This window comes from Colobus angolensis, unplaced genomic scaffold (genome assembly GCF_000951035.1).
Source record: "Colobus angolensis palliatus isolate OR3802 unplaced genomic scaffold, Cang.pa_1.0 Scaffold126, whole genome shotgun sequence".
NCBI classification, from domain to species: Eukaryota; Metazoa; Chordata; class Mammalia; order Primates; family Cercopithecidae; genus Colobus; species Colobus angolensis.
This window is the reverse complement of record NW_012113808.1, coordinates 1,202,659-1,217,955: the sequence shown is the minus strand read 5'-3', so window position 1 is coordinate 1,217,955 and position 15,297 is coordinate 1,202,659. Positions and strand designations below refer to the sequence as shown.

At 48.6% G+C, this 15,297-nt stretch overlaps 1 protein-coding gene across 1 annotated transcript in view; it reads left to right on the top strand.

Moving 5' to 3' along the window:
- The first annotated feature begins 11,069 nt into the window (after window positions 1–11,069).
- CAPN9 (calpain 9) overlaps window positions 11,070–15,297 on the top strand; it is a 55,811-nt gene continuing 51,583 nt past the window's right edge. Inside the window, exon 1 of the mRNA XM_011933435.1 lies at window positions 11,070–11,395. Within this exon, the coding sequence (XP_011788825.1) occupies window positions 11,183–11,395 (213 nt within the window). The 5' untranslated portion in view covers window positions 11,070–11,182. The remainder of the gene's footprint in view (window positions 11,396–15,297) is intronic.

Here is a 15,297-nt window from a genome sequence, read left to right as displayed (position 1 = left end):
AAAAAAAAAAAAAAAAGAATTATTTCAAACACTTTTGTTTCTGCAGTATTCTTGCAACATCTGGGGCATGAACACAGTTCTCAGACATAAATGTGGACTGAGCAAAGAAGAAATAGGTTACTCTGGGTGTTCAGGATTTCATTAAATGTTTTCACTACCTCAGCTTTTTTTTCCCCCTAAGTAGTCAGCGACATGATGGTATCCTGTCTAATCCAATTCTTCTAGCAGCACTCTGGGGCAAGATTTCAAAGCCCCAAAGCTCAGTTTCCTGCTAGGCTGGGCTTCAATCTCTTAAAAGGGTAGAGGTGGTCACAACTGATGCTTCCCTGGACTCTGTGGGAGGCATCTGTCCCTTTTCAGCATCTGGATCCCTGTTGTTCTTGAGTGGAAGCTGGAAGCTCTGTGAATTGGAAGCTCTGTTCTCCTTGGGCTGAGAGGCAGGTAACTGCTAAGCCAACCACCCAGGAGCTGGAATCTGGAGCACCGAGGTTCAAATGCTGAAGACAGCTGACTTTTAAGCTGACTTTTAAGCACAGGCATTTCTGACCCTGGTGCAAGACCATTTCTGCTCCTGCTCCCCGATCTCCCCTAGCTCCTGCTCATTTCCATGCCTGGTTCTTAGCTTCCCAGTCCATTTTCTGAGCTCCCCTAACCCTTCATCAAATACCTTTCTGCCCAATTTACACTAATCAGACTGCATTGCTTGCAACGAAAACCCTGACACATGCAGGAGTCATCTGTACAAAGTGCCATGTGTAGGTGACTGCTAAGAATAATACTTAGAAACTGTTTATTATTATTATTATTATTATTTTGAGATGGAGTTACGCTTTTGCCGCCAAGGCTGGAGTGCCATGATGTGATCTCGGCTTACTGCAACCTCCGCCTCCCAGGTTCAAACGATTCCTCTGCCCCAGCTTCCTGAGTAGCTGAGAATACAGGTGCCCACCACCATGCCTGGCAAATTTTTGTGTTTTTAGTAGAGATGGAGTTTTACCATGTTGGCCAGGCTGGTCTTGAACTCCTGACCACAGGGGATCCACCTGCCTCGGCCTCCCAAAGTGCTGCGATTACCTGCTTGAGCCACCGCGCCCAGCCTGTTTATTATTATTATCATTGTTGCTATTAAAATTTAAATCTCCCTTTTAGTACTACAACTTTACAAAACACTGTAGGAGGCAAAATGAGGCACAGAGCTTATTTATTTTTTTAAGATAGCTTTGAGATGTAATTCATATACTGTACATGCAATTCACCTGCTTAAAGTGTACAATTCAATGATTTTTAGTTTATTTAGAGTTGTGCAACCACCACCACAGTCAATTTTAGAAGATTTCATAATCTCAAAAAGAAAGCCTCTAGCCATCACCCCTACCCCTCCCACTTTACCCCACCCCCAACCCTAAGCAACCACTAGTCTACTTCCTGCCTCCATAGATGACCTTGTTCTGGACTTTCTGTGAATGGAGTCACATAGTATGTTGTCCTTTGTGACTTGTTTCTTTCAGTTAGCGTAATGTTTTCAAGACTCATCCAAGGTGTAGCGTTAGTACTTCATTCCTTTTTATGGCTGAATAATGTTCCACTATGTGGATATACCACACATTATTTATCCATTCATCAGCTGACATTTGTTTTCAGTTCTCTTGACAGATACCCGGGAGTGAAACTGCTGGCTCCTACGGTAACTCTATGTTAAATTGTTTGAGGACCTGTCAGACTCTTTTCCAAACTGGATGCACCGTTTGAAATTCTCACCAGTTCATACTTTAAAAAATTACCCACGTTAAACAAGAAATGATGTTTATAAATCAGTCATCATAATTGAACTTCATACCATGGTAGTCTCATGTGTAAAAAGTGCTATAAAAAATAAGTGCTTATTATGTTACTTTATGTCTTCATAGCTATGATTGTCAGTGGTCTTATAAATTATTTTTTCCTAGAGACCCAAGCTAATAAATCTCTTCTGAAAGTTGAATCATAAAAATTGCTGACACTTTGTGAAAGCCATAAGCTCAAAAGGGACAAATAGTTCTCTTCCTGAGCCTTCTATCCACACAAACATTAGGTATGCTTGCTGGCTAATGCTGCCTTGCCAAAGGGGGAGGATGTGTCATTTATAAGAATCAGAAAATGGTGCATTAAAAAGAGAAAATGGAGAGTGGGAAAGGATGAGACACATGAAGAGATGTTGAAAATAAAACCTTTACCACAAAAAGATGGGAATTCAATTAGATGTATGTCCCATAACTAAATACACAACTATAGATGTAGGAGATAAATCAAATGAGATATTTTAAATTAAATTATTTTAATAAACCCAGTAATATTGTATATAGACAATATAAAAATCTCTGTAGTCAAAAGACTTTTTAAAAAATTACATCTCCTTCTGCTAGAGAAAAACTTCACATACCTCCAGCAGCAAAGAATCTTATTTCTGAGTGATAAGGCATGTTACCTTGCTACTATGTAACAGACTTTATCAGTGTTCCCTATAATTAAAAATAACTAGGCCAGGTGCAGTGGCTCACATCTGTAACCCCAGCACTTTGGGAGGCCAAGGCAGGAGAATCATTTGAAGCTAGGAGTTCAAGACCGGAGTGGGCAACATACTGAGAATCCCTCCTCTACAGATTTTTTTTTTTTTTTAATTAGCTGGGTATGACTGTAGTCCCAGCTACTCGGGAGGCTAAGGCAGGGGGATGGCTTGAGCCCAGGAGTTGGAAACCACAGTGAGCTATGGTCATGCCACTGCACTCCAGCAGTGTCTCTAAAATACTAATAATAAATATCCAATCACAATTTCCACTTTTGGGTGGGGGGGTGGCTGAGAATTAAGAGTCACCTTGGCCACCAGGGTGTTGCCCTGAGCAGGGGAGGAGATGGTGTGGCAGAGTCTGCAGAGCTGAGACCCCAAAGCTGGGGACCACTGAGAAGAGCGACGGAGTTTCTGAGATTTGGCAAGCACAGAGAAACCAGGTGGAGGGCTCATCATTAACGGGAAATGCTGGAGCCAGACTGAGCTTCCCGGGTAATTACGGTGCATTGCCCCTGATAGGAAAATGAAACACAAGTTATGCTGCTAGCTGTAACCCCTCCACAGCAAATACCGTAAGGAAAGAAGCCGGTTCCCAGAGACACCTCAACCAAGAGATCCCAGAGATCCAGAGGTCCCTGCTCCAGTGGCAGGTTTGGTAAGATTCACCATGACCTAGATGCCACTATCAGAAGGAGGAAGGAGGAGGAAGATCACTTATTTGGGGAAAAGTGGACCTGTTACCGGAAAGGGGTCCTGATACAGACCCCAGGAGAGGGTTCTTATACCTCGCACAAAAAACAATTCAGGACGAGTCTATAGATCGAAAGCAAGTTTATTAGAGATATAAAGGAACAAAAGAATGGCCACTCCATAGGTAGAGCAGCAGTATGGGCTGCTCAACTGAGAATACTTAGGGTTATTTCTTGGTCATATGCTAAACAAAGGGTGGATTATTCATGAGTTTTCCAGGAAAGGGGCCGAGACTGCCCTGATACGTGGCTTCCTCTCCTTTTTAGACTATAGAGGATAACTTCCTGACGTTGCCATGGCGTTTGTAAACTCTCATGATGCTGGCGGGAGTGTCTTTTAGTATGCTAGCACATTATAATTAATGTATAATGAGCAGTGAGGATGAACAGAGGTCACTTTCATTGCCATCTTGGTTTTGGTGGGTTTTGGCAGCTTCTTTACTGCGTCTTGTTTTATTTATCAGCAGGTTCTTTGTGACCTGTATCTTTGTGACCTGCCGACCTCCTGTGTCATCCTGTGACTAAGAACACCTAACCTCATGGGAATGCAGCCAGGAGGTCTCAGCCTTATTTTACCCAACCCCTGTTCAAGTTGGAGTCACTCTGGCTGAAACACCTCTGACAGACCTTATAGGATATTTGAACTTTGAAGTAACTGCTAGTTTACAGAGACAGAAGAAGAGAGATAGAGTAAGAGAGATCATATTAAAATGAATAAGAGTGTCACGCAACAAAATCTAAATACAATTTTTGGTGCTAGGTGGTAATTGGGGACTCCAGAGAGCAAGAAGAGATAATTTTTTTTTTTTTTAATTAGGATTTTTGGCCAGACATGGTGGCTCACGCCTAAAGTCCCAGCACTTTGGGAGGCCAAGGCGGGTGGATCATGAAGTCAAGAGATCAAGACCATCCTGGCCAACATGGTGAAACACCATCTCTACTAAAAATACAAAAATTAGCTGGGTGTGGTGTAGCATGCCTGTAGTCCCAGCTACTCGGGAGGCTGGGGCAGGAGAATTGCTTGAACCCAGGAGGTGGGTTACAGTGAGCCGAGATCATGCCACTGCACTCTAGCCTGGCAACAGAGCGAGACTCTGTCTCAAAAAAAAAAAAAAAAAAAATTAGGATTGTTTTGTGCCCTAAACTGTGGAGAGTAAATTCCTATTCTGCTGCACCTGTGGTTCAAGTCATCCTAAGATCTGTGCATAGCATCAACCTCCAACCCCTAGATGAGAAGGAGAAAGGAAATCATCTTGGGCTGAGGTCAAACCCCAGGGAAAGAAATCCCAGAGAATTAACAGAAGGCAGACAGGGATATTATCATTCTTCAACACTGAATGTTTAAGGAGTGAAACTACTTCTCAGGGATGGAAGTACAATTTCAATGGTGTCACCTTAGGCCATAGGGGCAGTGATCTAGAGCTTATTTAGGGAGATTAGGCCTTGGAGGAAACTATTTTCCACAGTCAAGCCAGAAAGCAAGGCCAGAGCTGAGAGAAGCTACAGGCAGCTTGTGCAGTCCTGGGAAACCAGAGGAACCACCAGGTCGTCCACGAGCCTGTGCGCCTCCAAGCTGGGACCTCTTGAGTCAGACAGCTGAGGCCAAAGACTGGGCATCACCCTGTGGAACAGTGGGTGTGGGAGAGATTTGGGCTGGGGGCTCTGTTGCCTTTCAGGAGATGGTGTGATGCCTGATCACGGCTCATTCCCACTGAAGAAAAGCTTTGTGGTGGTTCATGAATGAGTGCTTGTTAGGACAGGAGTGAAATGAGGAGTGTTCCGGGGATGGACAAGTCCCCGGATGAAGAAAGTGAGACCCTCGCCTGGTGTCAGGCCTACCAATGACCATGGGAGGGGATGGATAGGGAAGCAAGGTCTGGGTGAAGATCTAGCTCTCATCTTCTGGGAAATGGGAGTGGCCTTCAGGACAGGTAAACTCCTTTGCAAACACACAGACATCTTGCGAGGAGCCATACACGGGGAGGGGAAGGCAGAGCCCACCTAGGCCAAAACATCATTGCGGGCTTTAAGTTTCAAACTGGACTTTTAAAGTCAGCAGCAGTTAAGGCTAGTGTTGTGGTGCAGACCTGTAGTCCCAGCCACTGGGGAGGGTGAGGTAGGAGGATCTCTTGAGCCCAGGAGTTCAAGCCTTCAGTGAGCTGTGATCATGTCGCTGCACTCCAGCCTGGATGACAGAGCAAGACTCTGACTCTAAAATAAAATTGAAAAAAAAAGAAAAATTCAGCCAGGTAAATCTATAGGGTTAAAGCTTAAAAAGTATAAAAGGTGTATAGAAAAGTCTCCTCCATATTGCTCTACCCCCATCTACTCCACTTACCTCCAGAAAACAGAACCACTATTAGGAGTAGATCTTTGTGTAGTTTCTGAGAGATTTTTATGCAGATATAAATAAATATTTTTTGCCTTCCTTGTCCACAAATGCTGGCATACCCTACATGCCATTTTGCACTTTGAATTTTCTTTTTTTTTTTTTTGAGACAGTCTCTCACTCTCGCCAGGCTGGAGTGCAGGGGTGCCATCTTGGCTCACTGCAACCTCCACACCCCGGGTTCAAGCAATTCTCCTGCCTCTGCCTCCCAAGTAGCTGGGATTACAGGTGTCCGCCACCACGCCCGGCTAATTTTTTGTCTTTTTAGTAGAGACAGGGTTTCACTATGTTGGCAAGGCTGATCTCCAACTCCTGACCTTGTGATTCGCCTGCCTGAGCCTCCCGAAGTGTTGGGATTACAGGCGTGAGCCACTGCGCCCGGCCACTTCGGCTTTTCAGTTGAACATTGTGCCCCAGGGACCTTCCCACATCAGTGTATGCAGAGTTTCCTTGTTCCGTTTTATGGCTGTATACTGTTCCACTTCATGATTACCTGGACCATCATTTTCTTTACCATTCCCCCAACAGAGGACACTAAGTGCTTTCCAACTCTTTTTTTTTAACATAAACAATGCCACCATGAAATGAACAACCTGGTATACCTTTCACTTTTTGGGATGTGGCTCTATCATCAGGGTAAACATAAATTTCTAGAAGGGAAATATCTGAATCAGAGTGGGTGCATTGGTAGCTCTGAGAGGTATTCATAAATAGTTCTCCAAAAAAGAGACACCAGTTTACACTCCCACCAGCAAGTAGGAGGGTGTTTTACTTTTTCTTTTTGAGATGGAGTCTCACTCGTCGCCCAGGCTGGAGTGCTGTGGCTCAATCTCAGTTCACTGCAGCCTCCGCCTCCCAGATTCAAGCAATTCTCCTGCCTCAGCCTCCCAAGCAGCTGGGATTACAGGCGCCCCCACCACATCTGGCTCATTTTTCGTATTTTTAGTAGAGTCAAGGTTTCACCATGTTGGCCAGGCTGCCCTTGAACTCCTGACCTTGGGTGACCCATCTGCCTCGGCCTCCCGAAGTACTGGGATTACAGGTGTGAGCCACCGCGCCCAGCTGTCTTACTCTTAACATATCCAAAGTGTTCAACTTTTCTTCCAAGTCTGCCTCTCCTCCTCCTGTCACCACCATCACCCATTTGCTCAAGTCTGAAAGCAGGACGCCACCCTCACACCTCCATCCTTGCGCCCCAGCAGAACACCCTGACAGTACTTCTCCTAGAAGAATCTGTCCCCTTCCCGCCTTCACTCCGGTTACATCTGGAGTTAGCCTCAGCCCCTCTCACCTGGACACCTGTGCAGGTTCCCTGCCTCTCCACTCTCCACCCTCCTCGCCAGCCCACCCCATCTTCCACACTGCAAGCCAAGGGGCCACAAACACTGCAGCCCGGCAGGCTCACTCTCAGCCCATCATAGGGGTGGAAAATAGGACATTCCCCTCTGCAGGATCCAGGCTGTTTGGCATATCCCCCAAAACCTGGGCCCTGCTGTAAGGCCCGGACTGGCTGGAGTTCTAGGGGTCATCTCCCTGCATCCATGTGAAACTTCTGAGCGTTCGTCCTTGGGGTTTTGCCTCATGGCATCCCAGAGCCATGCAGGCACTATGTTCACACCCTGCCGCCCTGCAAGATGAACAAGGAGAGCAACAAAGGGAGATTGCCACTGGCCTGAGTGTGGAGGAGAGAGAGAAAGAACAGCACAGGAAAGAGAGGCCAGGAAGGCCCCAGCTGCCGGGTCAGGTTCATTTCACATAGAAATTGCTTCAGCAGATTGCTCTACTAAAGAGAGAAAAATACACTTGACGCATGGTCCCTGCTTGGCTCAAAGCTGCTTGCGTCTCTAGGCTGGTGACAAGCGGGCAGAGCTTATTAAAAGCAGTGCACATGGTTTTCTGCCCAAGCTCAGAGTCCTTTCCCTCTGAGCTGCTCAGAGCATTTCCCAGTGTGGGTGAGGAAGTGTGCAAGGCCTAGTAGGCCTCAGACTGTGTGGCTGCAGTTTCTGTAACTATTGTTCATCCTGAGAAGTGAAGGTTTGGAAAACTAAATGGCGAGACCCAACAATGCTATCGGCTTGGGGCATTGGTTCAATGTTTACTCAGCAAATGTGCATTGTGCTCCTGCCCTGCGCTGGGCTGAGCTGGGAGCAGGATTAGACAGTAAGACAAAGTCATGGAGAAGGCCAGTGCCAGGAGCTCTGCAGGAAAGATGGGCCCAGGGCTCTGTGGGCCGACGCTGGGCAGGAAGAATGATGAGGATGTAAATCCTGAGAATGCGCTAGCTCCCGCAGACATTCTCAGAGTCCCAGAGAGCCAGGGGCAGGAGGAATTCCAGCTGTGCTTCTGGAGGATTGTTAAACCTTTTTGGTGTGTTTCCTACTCTGAGGCACGTTTGCTTTACTCACAATGACGATGCAATTCTCTGATTACCTAGCAACTATAATAAGGCTCTAAAGGAAAAGACAGGTTCTTCCAATGCATAGAGAGTCCCAGGTGGAAGGACAAGACCCCAGCCTGGGGAAGAGTTTCTGTCGGGAGGAGAATGAGAACGTAAATCCCTGAAGCTGGGAGTGGGTCCGGTGCTGGATCCACTCTGGACAGTGCTGAAATTTACTTCAAGGTCCTTTCTCAGTTGCTGGAGCATTTGAAGGGGATGTTCTCAGAGATCTGGGCTGGTAATCGTTTCCCTGCCAAGGTGTCACCAGATGGCCCTTATGTTGCCACACCTGTCTCCCCAGGTTGCCCTCCTTAATCACTTCGAACCAGAGCCATCTGCCAGGGCAGCCGGCAATGCGATGCTCGTGGGCAGCTCCATCATCTCCAGCCGAGAATCATTTGGACGGGCCAGAACTGCACTCTGGTCCCAGCCAGAGGACCCCAAGTCCCAAAGTCCCTCATTGTACAACCAAAGAGACACAAGAGAAGCCTTGCAAGTTGAGGCAAGTCAGGCTCAGAAGGAGACCATGAAAGTCAGCATCTGTGGGAGGGACAGGGGGTGCAGAGAGGATAGGGGAAAGGAAGGAATCAGCAACTCCTGATCCCTTCCATGTGCCCGACTCTGCAAGTGGCTTCGTTTCCACAAACCTGCCATGCCTCTAGGAGGCAGCACCGATTGTCCTGACTCACAGCTCGGAAGCAGGGACAGACAGCATGGATAACTCACTCAAGATCACTCCAGGCAAAACTGGGAACTGGTCTTAGTTCATTCAGGCTGCTATAACAAAACAGCACACAGATAGGGTGGCTTATAAGCAACAGAAATGTGTTGCTCACAGTTCTGGAAGCTGGACGTCCAAGATCAAGGCGCTGGCAGATCCCATGCCTGGTGAGGGTCTACTCTGTGGTTCCTGGGTCCTCACGTGGTGGAAGGGAGGAGGGGGTTCTCTGGACCTAATCTTTCATAATGGCACCAATCCCATTCATGAGGGCTCCACCCTTCCGGCCTAATCACCCCCTAAAGGCCCCCCTTTCTAATACCATTACTTTGCAGGGTATGGGTTCAACATACAAATCTTGTGGGGAATACAAGCAATCAGACCATAGCAAAGTGAAAGCCAAATATCCCCAACTCTAATGTCTACACCTCCCCTGTAAAACCATATGCAGGATCTACTAGAGAGAACGTGTGTCAGACTGAGTGCACACTCCTGGGAACTGAGAGCTTATATAAAAATTCACATCATGGCCTTTTAACTGCACCCATTAACTCAAGACCCCTTGTCTCCAAACCCCAACTTTGACTAGTTAGAGAATCACACAGAAATCATTATAAAGTGCTTAGAACATCAGGGTTTTCACATGGTGACTAATACTTTTGTTTACTTATTTTTATTGATACATAATATTTGTACGTATTGATGGGGGTACATGTGCTATTTTACTATATGCGCAGAATGTGTGATATCGAGTTGGGGTATTTAGGTTATCTATCCCCTCCAGTATTTATCATTTCTTTTCTTTTTTCTTTCTCTCTTTTTTATTTTTATTTATTTATTTTTTGACAAAGTCTCTCTCTGTCACCCAGGCTGGAATGCAGTGGCATGATCTCAGTTCACTGCAACCTCCACCTCCCAGGTTCAAGGGATTCTCCTGCCTCAGCCTCCCGAGTAGCTGGGATTACAAGTGTCTACCACCACACCCGGCTGATTTTTTGTATTTTTAGTAGAGACAGGGTTTCATCATGTTGGCCAGACTGGTCTCGATCTCCTGACCTCAGCTGAGCCACCCTCCTTGGCCTCCCAAAGTGCTGGGATTACAGGTGTGAGTCACCACACCCAGCCTGTATTAATCATTTCCATGTGCAAACACATTTATCAAACCACCTCCATCCTCTAACATTTGTTTTTTCTCAGACGTGAGATCCTATTTGCGGGACTGTAACAACAAGGAACTTTATTAGAGAACTAGAGAGGCCCATGTGCCCTAGAGGAGGAGCAGATGTCCTCTGCGAGTTGTCCTCTATCAGGGGTCAGGTTGGAAGAAATCTGTCCCCCACCTGCCTTTGTAAATAAAGTTTTATTGGAACACAGCCACACCCATTCATCTGTGTCACATCTATGGCTGCTTTGTCACTACAACAGCAAAGTTGAGCAGTTGCAGTACAGAGCTTGTATGGCCCACAAAGCTGAAAATATTCATGATCTGGGCCTTTACAGAAAAAGTTTGCAGGCCGGGCGCGGTGGCTCAAGCCTGTAATCCCAGCACTTTGGGAGGCCAAGACAGGCGGATCACGAGGTCAGGAGATCGAGACCATCCTGGCTAACACGGTGAAACCCCGTCTCTACTAAAAAATACAAAAAACTAGCCGGGTGAGGTGGCGGGCGCCTGTAGTCCCAGCTACTCCGGAGGCTGAGGCAGGAGAATGGCGGGAACCCGGGAGGCAGAGCTTGCAGTGAGCTGAGATCTGGCCACTGCACCCCAGCCTGGGCGACACAGCGAGACTCCGTCTCAAAAAAAAAAAAAAGTTTGCTGAACCCAGCTCTTACTCACTATGGGATTGCCTGTGCAGGAGCTGTGCCAGCTGTGTTCACATAATACATCCTGTTTTCATTCACCAAGCTCCCTTCCGACTACAAAATTCTGCCATTCTCTGATGTAGGAGATGTGACTCAAGGCCACACCGTGCACTTCTCCGTGAAGGCACCTCCTGGACCAGTTGGGTTCTTGCTCTTTTTCCTTCTGAAGCAATCCTCTCTCTCCCACTAGGCCTCCTGAGTGCACTGCGCAGAGATGCCGCCTCTGAGTGGAATGTGCCAGGCCCCAGAGCTGCCTCCGGGTCTGTAGGAGCACAGAGTGGGCAGAGGGCTCTCTCTGCTGTTTTCCATCAGGGCGTGTCCCATCTCAGTCTAACAGGGAGGTGCCCAGAAAACAGGTGGAGGTGAGGGCCACTCAGCCCAGGAGTCCTCTGAGCTGTTCCTTCTTGACCGGCACACACAGCTCACTCCTTCACTTCCTTTTCCATCCACTGCCAGACCCAAGCCGGCCTTCCAGGGAGCAGCTATGCCTTACCTCTACTGGGCCCCAGGGCCCCAGGCACACCCGGTTCCCAAGGACGCCCGGACCACCCACTCCTCAGGCCAGAGCTTTGAGCAACTGAAGCAGGAGTGCCTGCAGAGAGGCACGCTTTTTGAGGATGCAGACTTCCCGGCCAGCAATTCCTCCCTGTTCTACAGCGAGAGGCCGCAGGTCCCCTTTGTGTGGAAACGACCAGGGGTGAGTGGGGCGAGCAGGGGAAGGAGCACAGATGATGCTGAGACTCAGAAGCTCGTGCAGGAAGTGGAAACAGGGGAGCTGGGAGTGGCCAGCTACGCTCAGTGCAACAGAGGTGCATCACCCCAGTCTACTGTGGAAAGCTTTGCAGTTTAGAGGCAGAAAATGATATACAGGCCTGGGATGCTCCGCAGTGGGGGCCTGAGGCATCTGGCTGTACCCTCTCCCCTGCCTCAAGCTCTCTGACTCCCACCAAGGCTGAGGACCTGGAGTCAGAGCAGGTCTTGTCAGCAGGTGATAGGCACGAATCAAAACCTTATCCACAAGGACAGACCCCTACCCTGTGTGTGTGGTAACACTGAGATCACCTATGTATAGTGCTCTGTGGATTCTGGCCCAGAGCTGAGGGTGCTCAGTGTGGATGAATGTTTAGCTCAGCAAGGTCTCAGCAACTGTGTGACAGATGGAATACAAGGGAAGCAGAAATCTTCTCTCCAGAATCATGCATCCCCCATTCCCAGAGATCAGGGTGAACAGTGCCCCACCTCTGACAGTCCGGAGGTGTCATCTCAAGAGATACCAGCTGGTCACTGAGTCCCAAGAGGTGCCAGTCTGTGCCTGGAACACCATGTCAATATTTGCGGTGCTGGATTAGTCAGGGCTCTACCTCTGACCCGGTGCCAGCTGGGCTGGCTTCCATTTCCTCCTGGTGGGTACGGGCCTGGGAGTGGCTACCGTGGGGTCAGATTGCTTTTGGGCAAGGAGGGGCAGTACAAGGGATGCAGGTCCTACAGGTGAGATCCTGAGTGCCCATCTTATCCTGCCAATTTGTCTCATGCATAGAGTCATATCACTTAATTTCCCTGAGCCCCAGTCTCCTCACCTGTAAAGTGGAAACAATAATGACTAATGCAGGCCAATGTCTAGCACACAGAAAGTTCCCAGTACATTACAGCTATTGTCACGTTATTACTATTACTGATACTATTATTATCATTATGATGATGATTAGCTCTGAGTCTCATCTTACATATGAGCAGCAAAGGACTCACCATAACTACCTCCTCTCTATCTCCCAACATTAAAATAATATTGATGATTTAAGTTTTTTTTTTAATGCACATTCACAAAACCTCTGGGCTCTTCATGGGCAGGGCCAAATTAAACCTAAGCCGCTGTTTCCGAAGTGGTAAGCGTTTTATTGTTGTTTCCTGCGGTAGGCAGTGTGGAGTGCATGTCTGTGCATGCACTTGTGTGTGTAGGAATTTGACTATGTGTGTGCATGCGTGTGACTGTGAGCACACGTGCATGGATATGCATATGCATATGTGGGGGGGGCAGGGTGACTGCATGCATAGGCACACAGGGGCCTTGATCTTCACCCGCCGGGTAGTTGATCCCACAAGGTGCCATGTTCGTGGGGAAATCACAGTGAGCATTCAGTGGCCCTATCAGAGTTGGGGTGAAAGCTCCCAGGCACCTTCCTCACCACAACCCAAAGTCACGCTGTGATTGGTTTTGGTTCTCTGCATATGGCCAATTGCAGTGTAAGGTCAGGGCACTGGCAGATCACGTGGGGTTGCACTTTACAGACAGGATTAGTAGATCATGCTTAGCTAAGTTAGAAAAAGGACATTTCCGGAATAAAAAAGCAGAAGTTACAAGACATAAAACAGGGACCCTCTGCCCGTGACTGTTAGGTCTCCCTGGGCTTTTTCCGGCCTCGGCACATGAACAAATGGGCGCATGGGCAGCTGCCCAGGCTGCAGGCTGTGGGTGCATTTTTACCTATGGGCAGAGATTTCCCTGCAGTTGATGTCAGGAGCCCTGAGAAATAGAGATCCAGAGAAACTGATTTCCTGGGCCCCCGGTGAGCAGAGTCCCTGACTGGAAGCAGCAGCTCTTTCCGTTTGATCCAGGGTGTTGTACAAATGTTCATGTTCTCTACAGGTGCTTGATATGAAAAGGTTAGAAGCACTTTTTCTCTTCCTTAAAATGGGGACAATAACACAACTTATGGGGTCCTCATGAGGGTCAGCTGCATTACCATGAGTAGAGCACTTAGCAAAGAGCCTGGTGTGTAAAGAATCAGTGCCAGTCCTTGTTATTTCTACTGCTGTTGTTGCAACCTAACACCATTGCCTCCTGACTCTAGGAGGGTCCCCATCCTCACAGTCTGTCTTGATGTCACCTAGTTTAAAGTATAATCTGTACTCTACAACTCACCTACTTTTTGTCAAAGTTAGAATTCTCCAAGATAAAAGCTGGACACACAAACCAGCATGGAGGGCATCTTTGTCTCCCCCTTTAGAAGTCTCCCCTCCTGGGACCAGGGCCACCAAGGCCTGCCCAGCGACTCTAGAGTCCTAGATTTCCGCTCCAAAGGGCTGTCTTCCTTAGTGTTATCTCCTCTGGCATTGCCCCAAATGCTGGGCGAGGCCTTCATTCATAGGCCAGGGCCCTTGATACACATGAGCCCCTGCCAAGATGCACCCTGACCTGCCACCCAGCCCATGCCCCTGTACCAGCCTTCTGTCCCTTCCTCATCCCACTGTCTCCACCCAGGGCAGACCCTTTACTGATCTTAACCCAGGTCTACTATGTTGCTGTTGTTCCCATGAATCCGTTCTGCCTTTTCCTTTGTCTGCAACTGAGATTGTCCCTTTGGTCTGGTCCTCATTCCCGCACCCCTATCTGTTTCTTAATTAGGGGAGTTAGAGGCTTTACGTTGTATCTTACAGATTTCTGTAAAATCAGGAGCAAAAGGGCTGAGGATGAGCATGGAGATTCTTTCTGCAGCATGGAGTCACAGGGGGTCGGGGGCAGCGGGCCATAGGGAAATCACAAGCGTTGCCAGGTTCCTTGCAGACCTCTGTGGCTTGGGCATCGTTTGCAGTGGGGCTCAGCACTACGCGGTGCATATCTCAGCAGCCCGTGGGACCGTGGGGCTGAGGGCCCTCCTCCCCAGCACCACCTTCTTGTCAAACACAGCTGTGCTTGGGGAGGGTGGGCAGAGCACAAAGCCAAGGGGACATAGGAGGGCAGTGGACAGCCAGGCTTGCCCTCCAGGGAGCCCAGGGCAAGGAGTGCACTGAGGGGGTGACTCAGGGAACTGGCTGGGAGGGGCTGGGAGGCAGAGAGGTGATAGGCTCAATCTGGAGAGAAGGTGAGATCACCCCCAGGTCTCATGCAAGGAGCTGTGTACCTGAGTGTAAGTGGGTGCACAGAAAGAAGAGGAGGGAGTATCGGGTAGGATCTCCCAGCCTGATAGGGAGCAGCCACCATGCAGTCCAGCCCTCCTTGTCTGTACCCATCTGTTTTTGGCCAGGCAATTCCTCCCCCAATTCTCAGTGTAAATCCAGGACACCTCCCTGAAAGGGCCCACACCCCTCTAGCCCGTGTGAACAACCTCCCAGGAGACCTGTGCACAGCGTGGGACATGACCACAGCCTCTCCTGCACGGTGGGCTTGCTGTTCCCTGTGCTGCTCCCCTGACCCCCAGGAGGGGTTGTCAGTTGTTCTGGGACAGCCCCAAAGGCCCCATGGCCTCCATAGTGCTGGGCACATGACAGGGATGAGCAGACAGCTATGAACGGCAGCATCTGGCATCTCCAGACCTTGCTAGAAATGTGACTTTTCTTCACTGGAAGGCCATGTGAAAGAAAGGATGAATGAAAAAGAAAGAGAGAAAGAAAGAGAAAAAGAGAGAAGGAGAGGAAGAGAGAGAGAGAGAAAGGGAAGGAAGGGAAGGGAGGAAGGGAGAAAGGGCAGGAGGGAGGGAAGGAGGGAGGAAGGGAGGGAGGGAGGAAGGAAGGAAGGATGGGAGGGAGGAAGGAAGGAAGGAGAAAGAAAGAGAAAAAAGGAAGAAAGGAAAGGAAAGGAAAGAAGGAAGGAAGGAAGGAAGG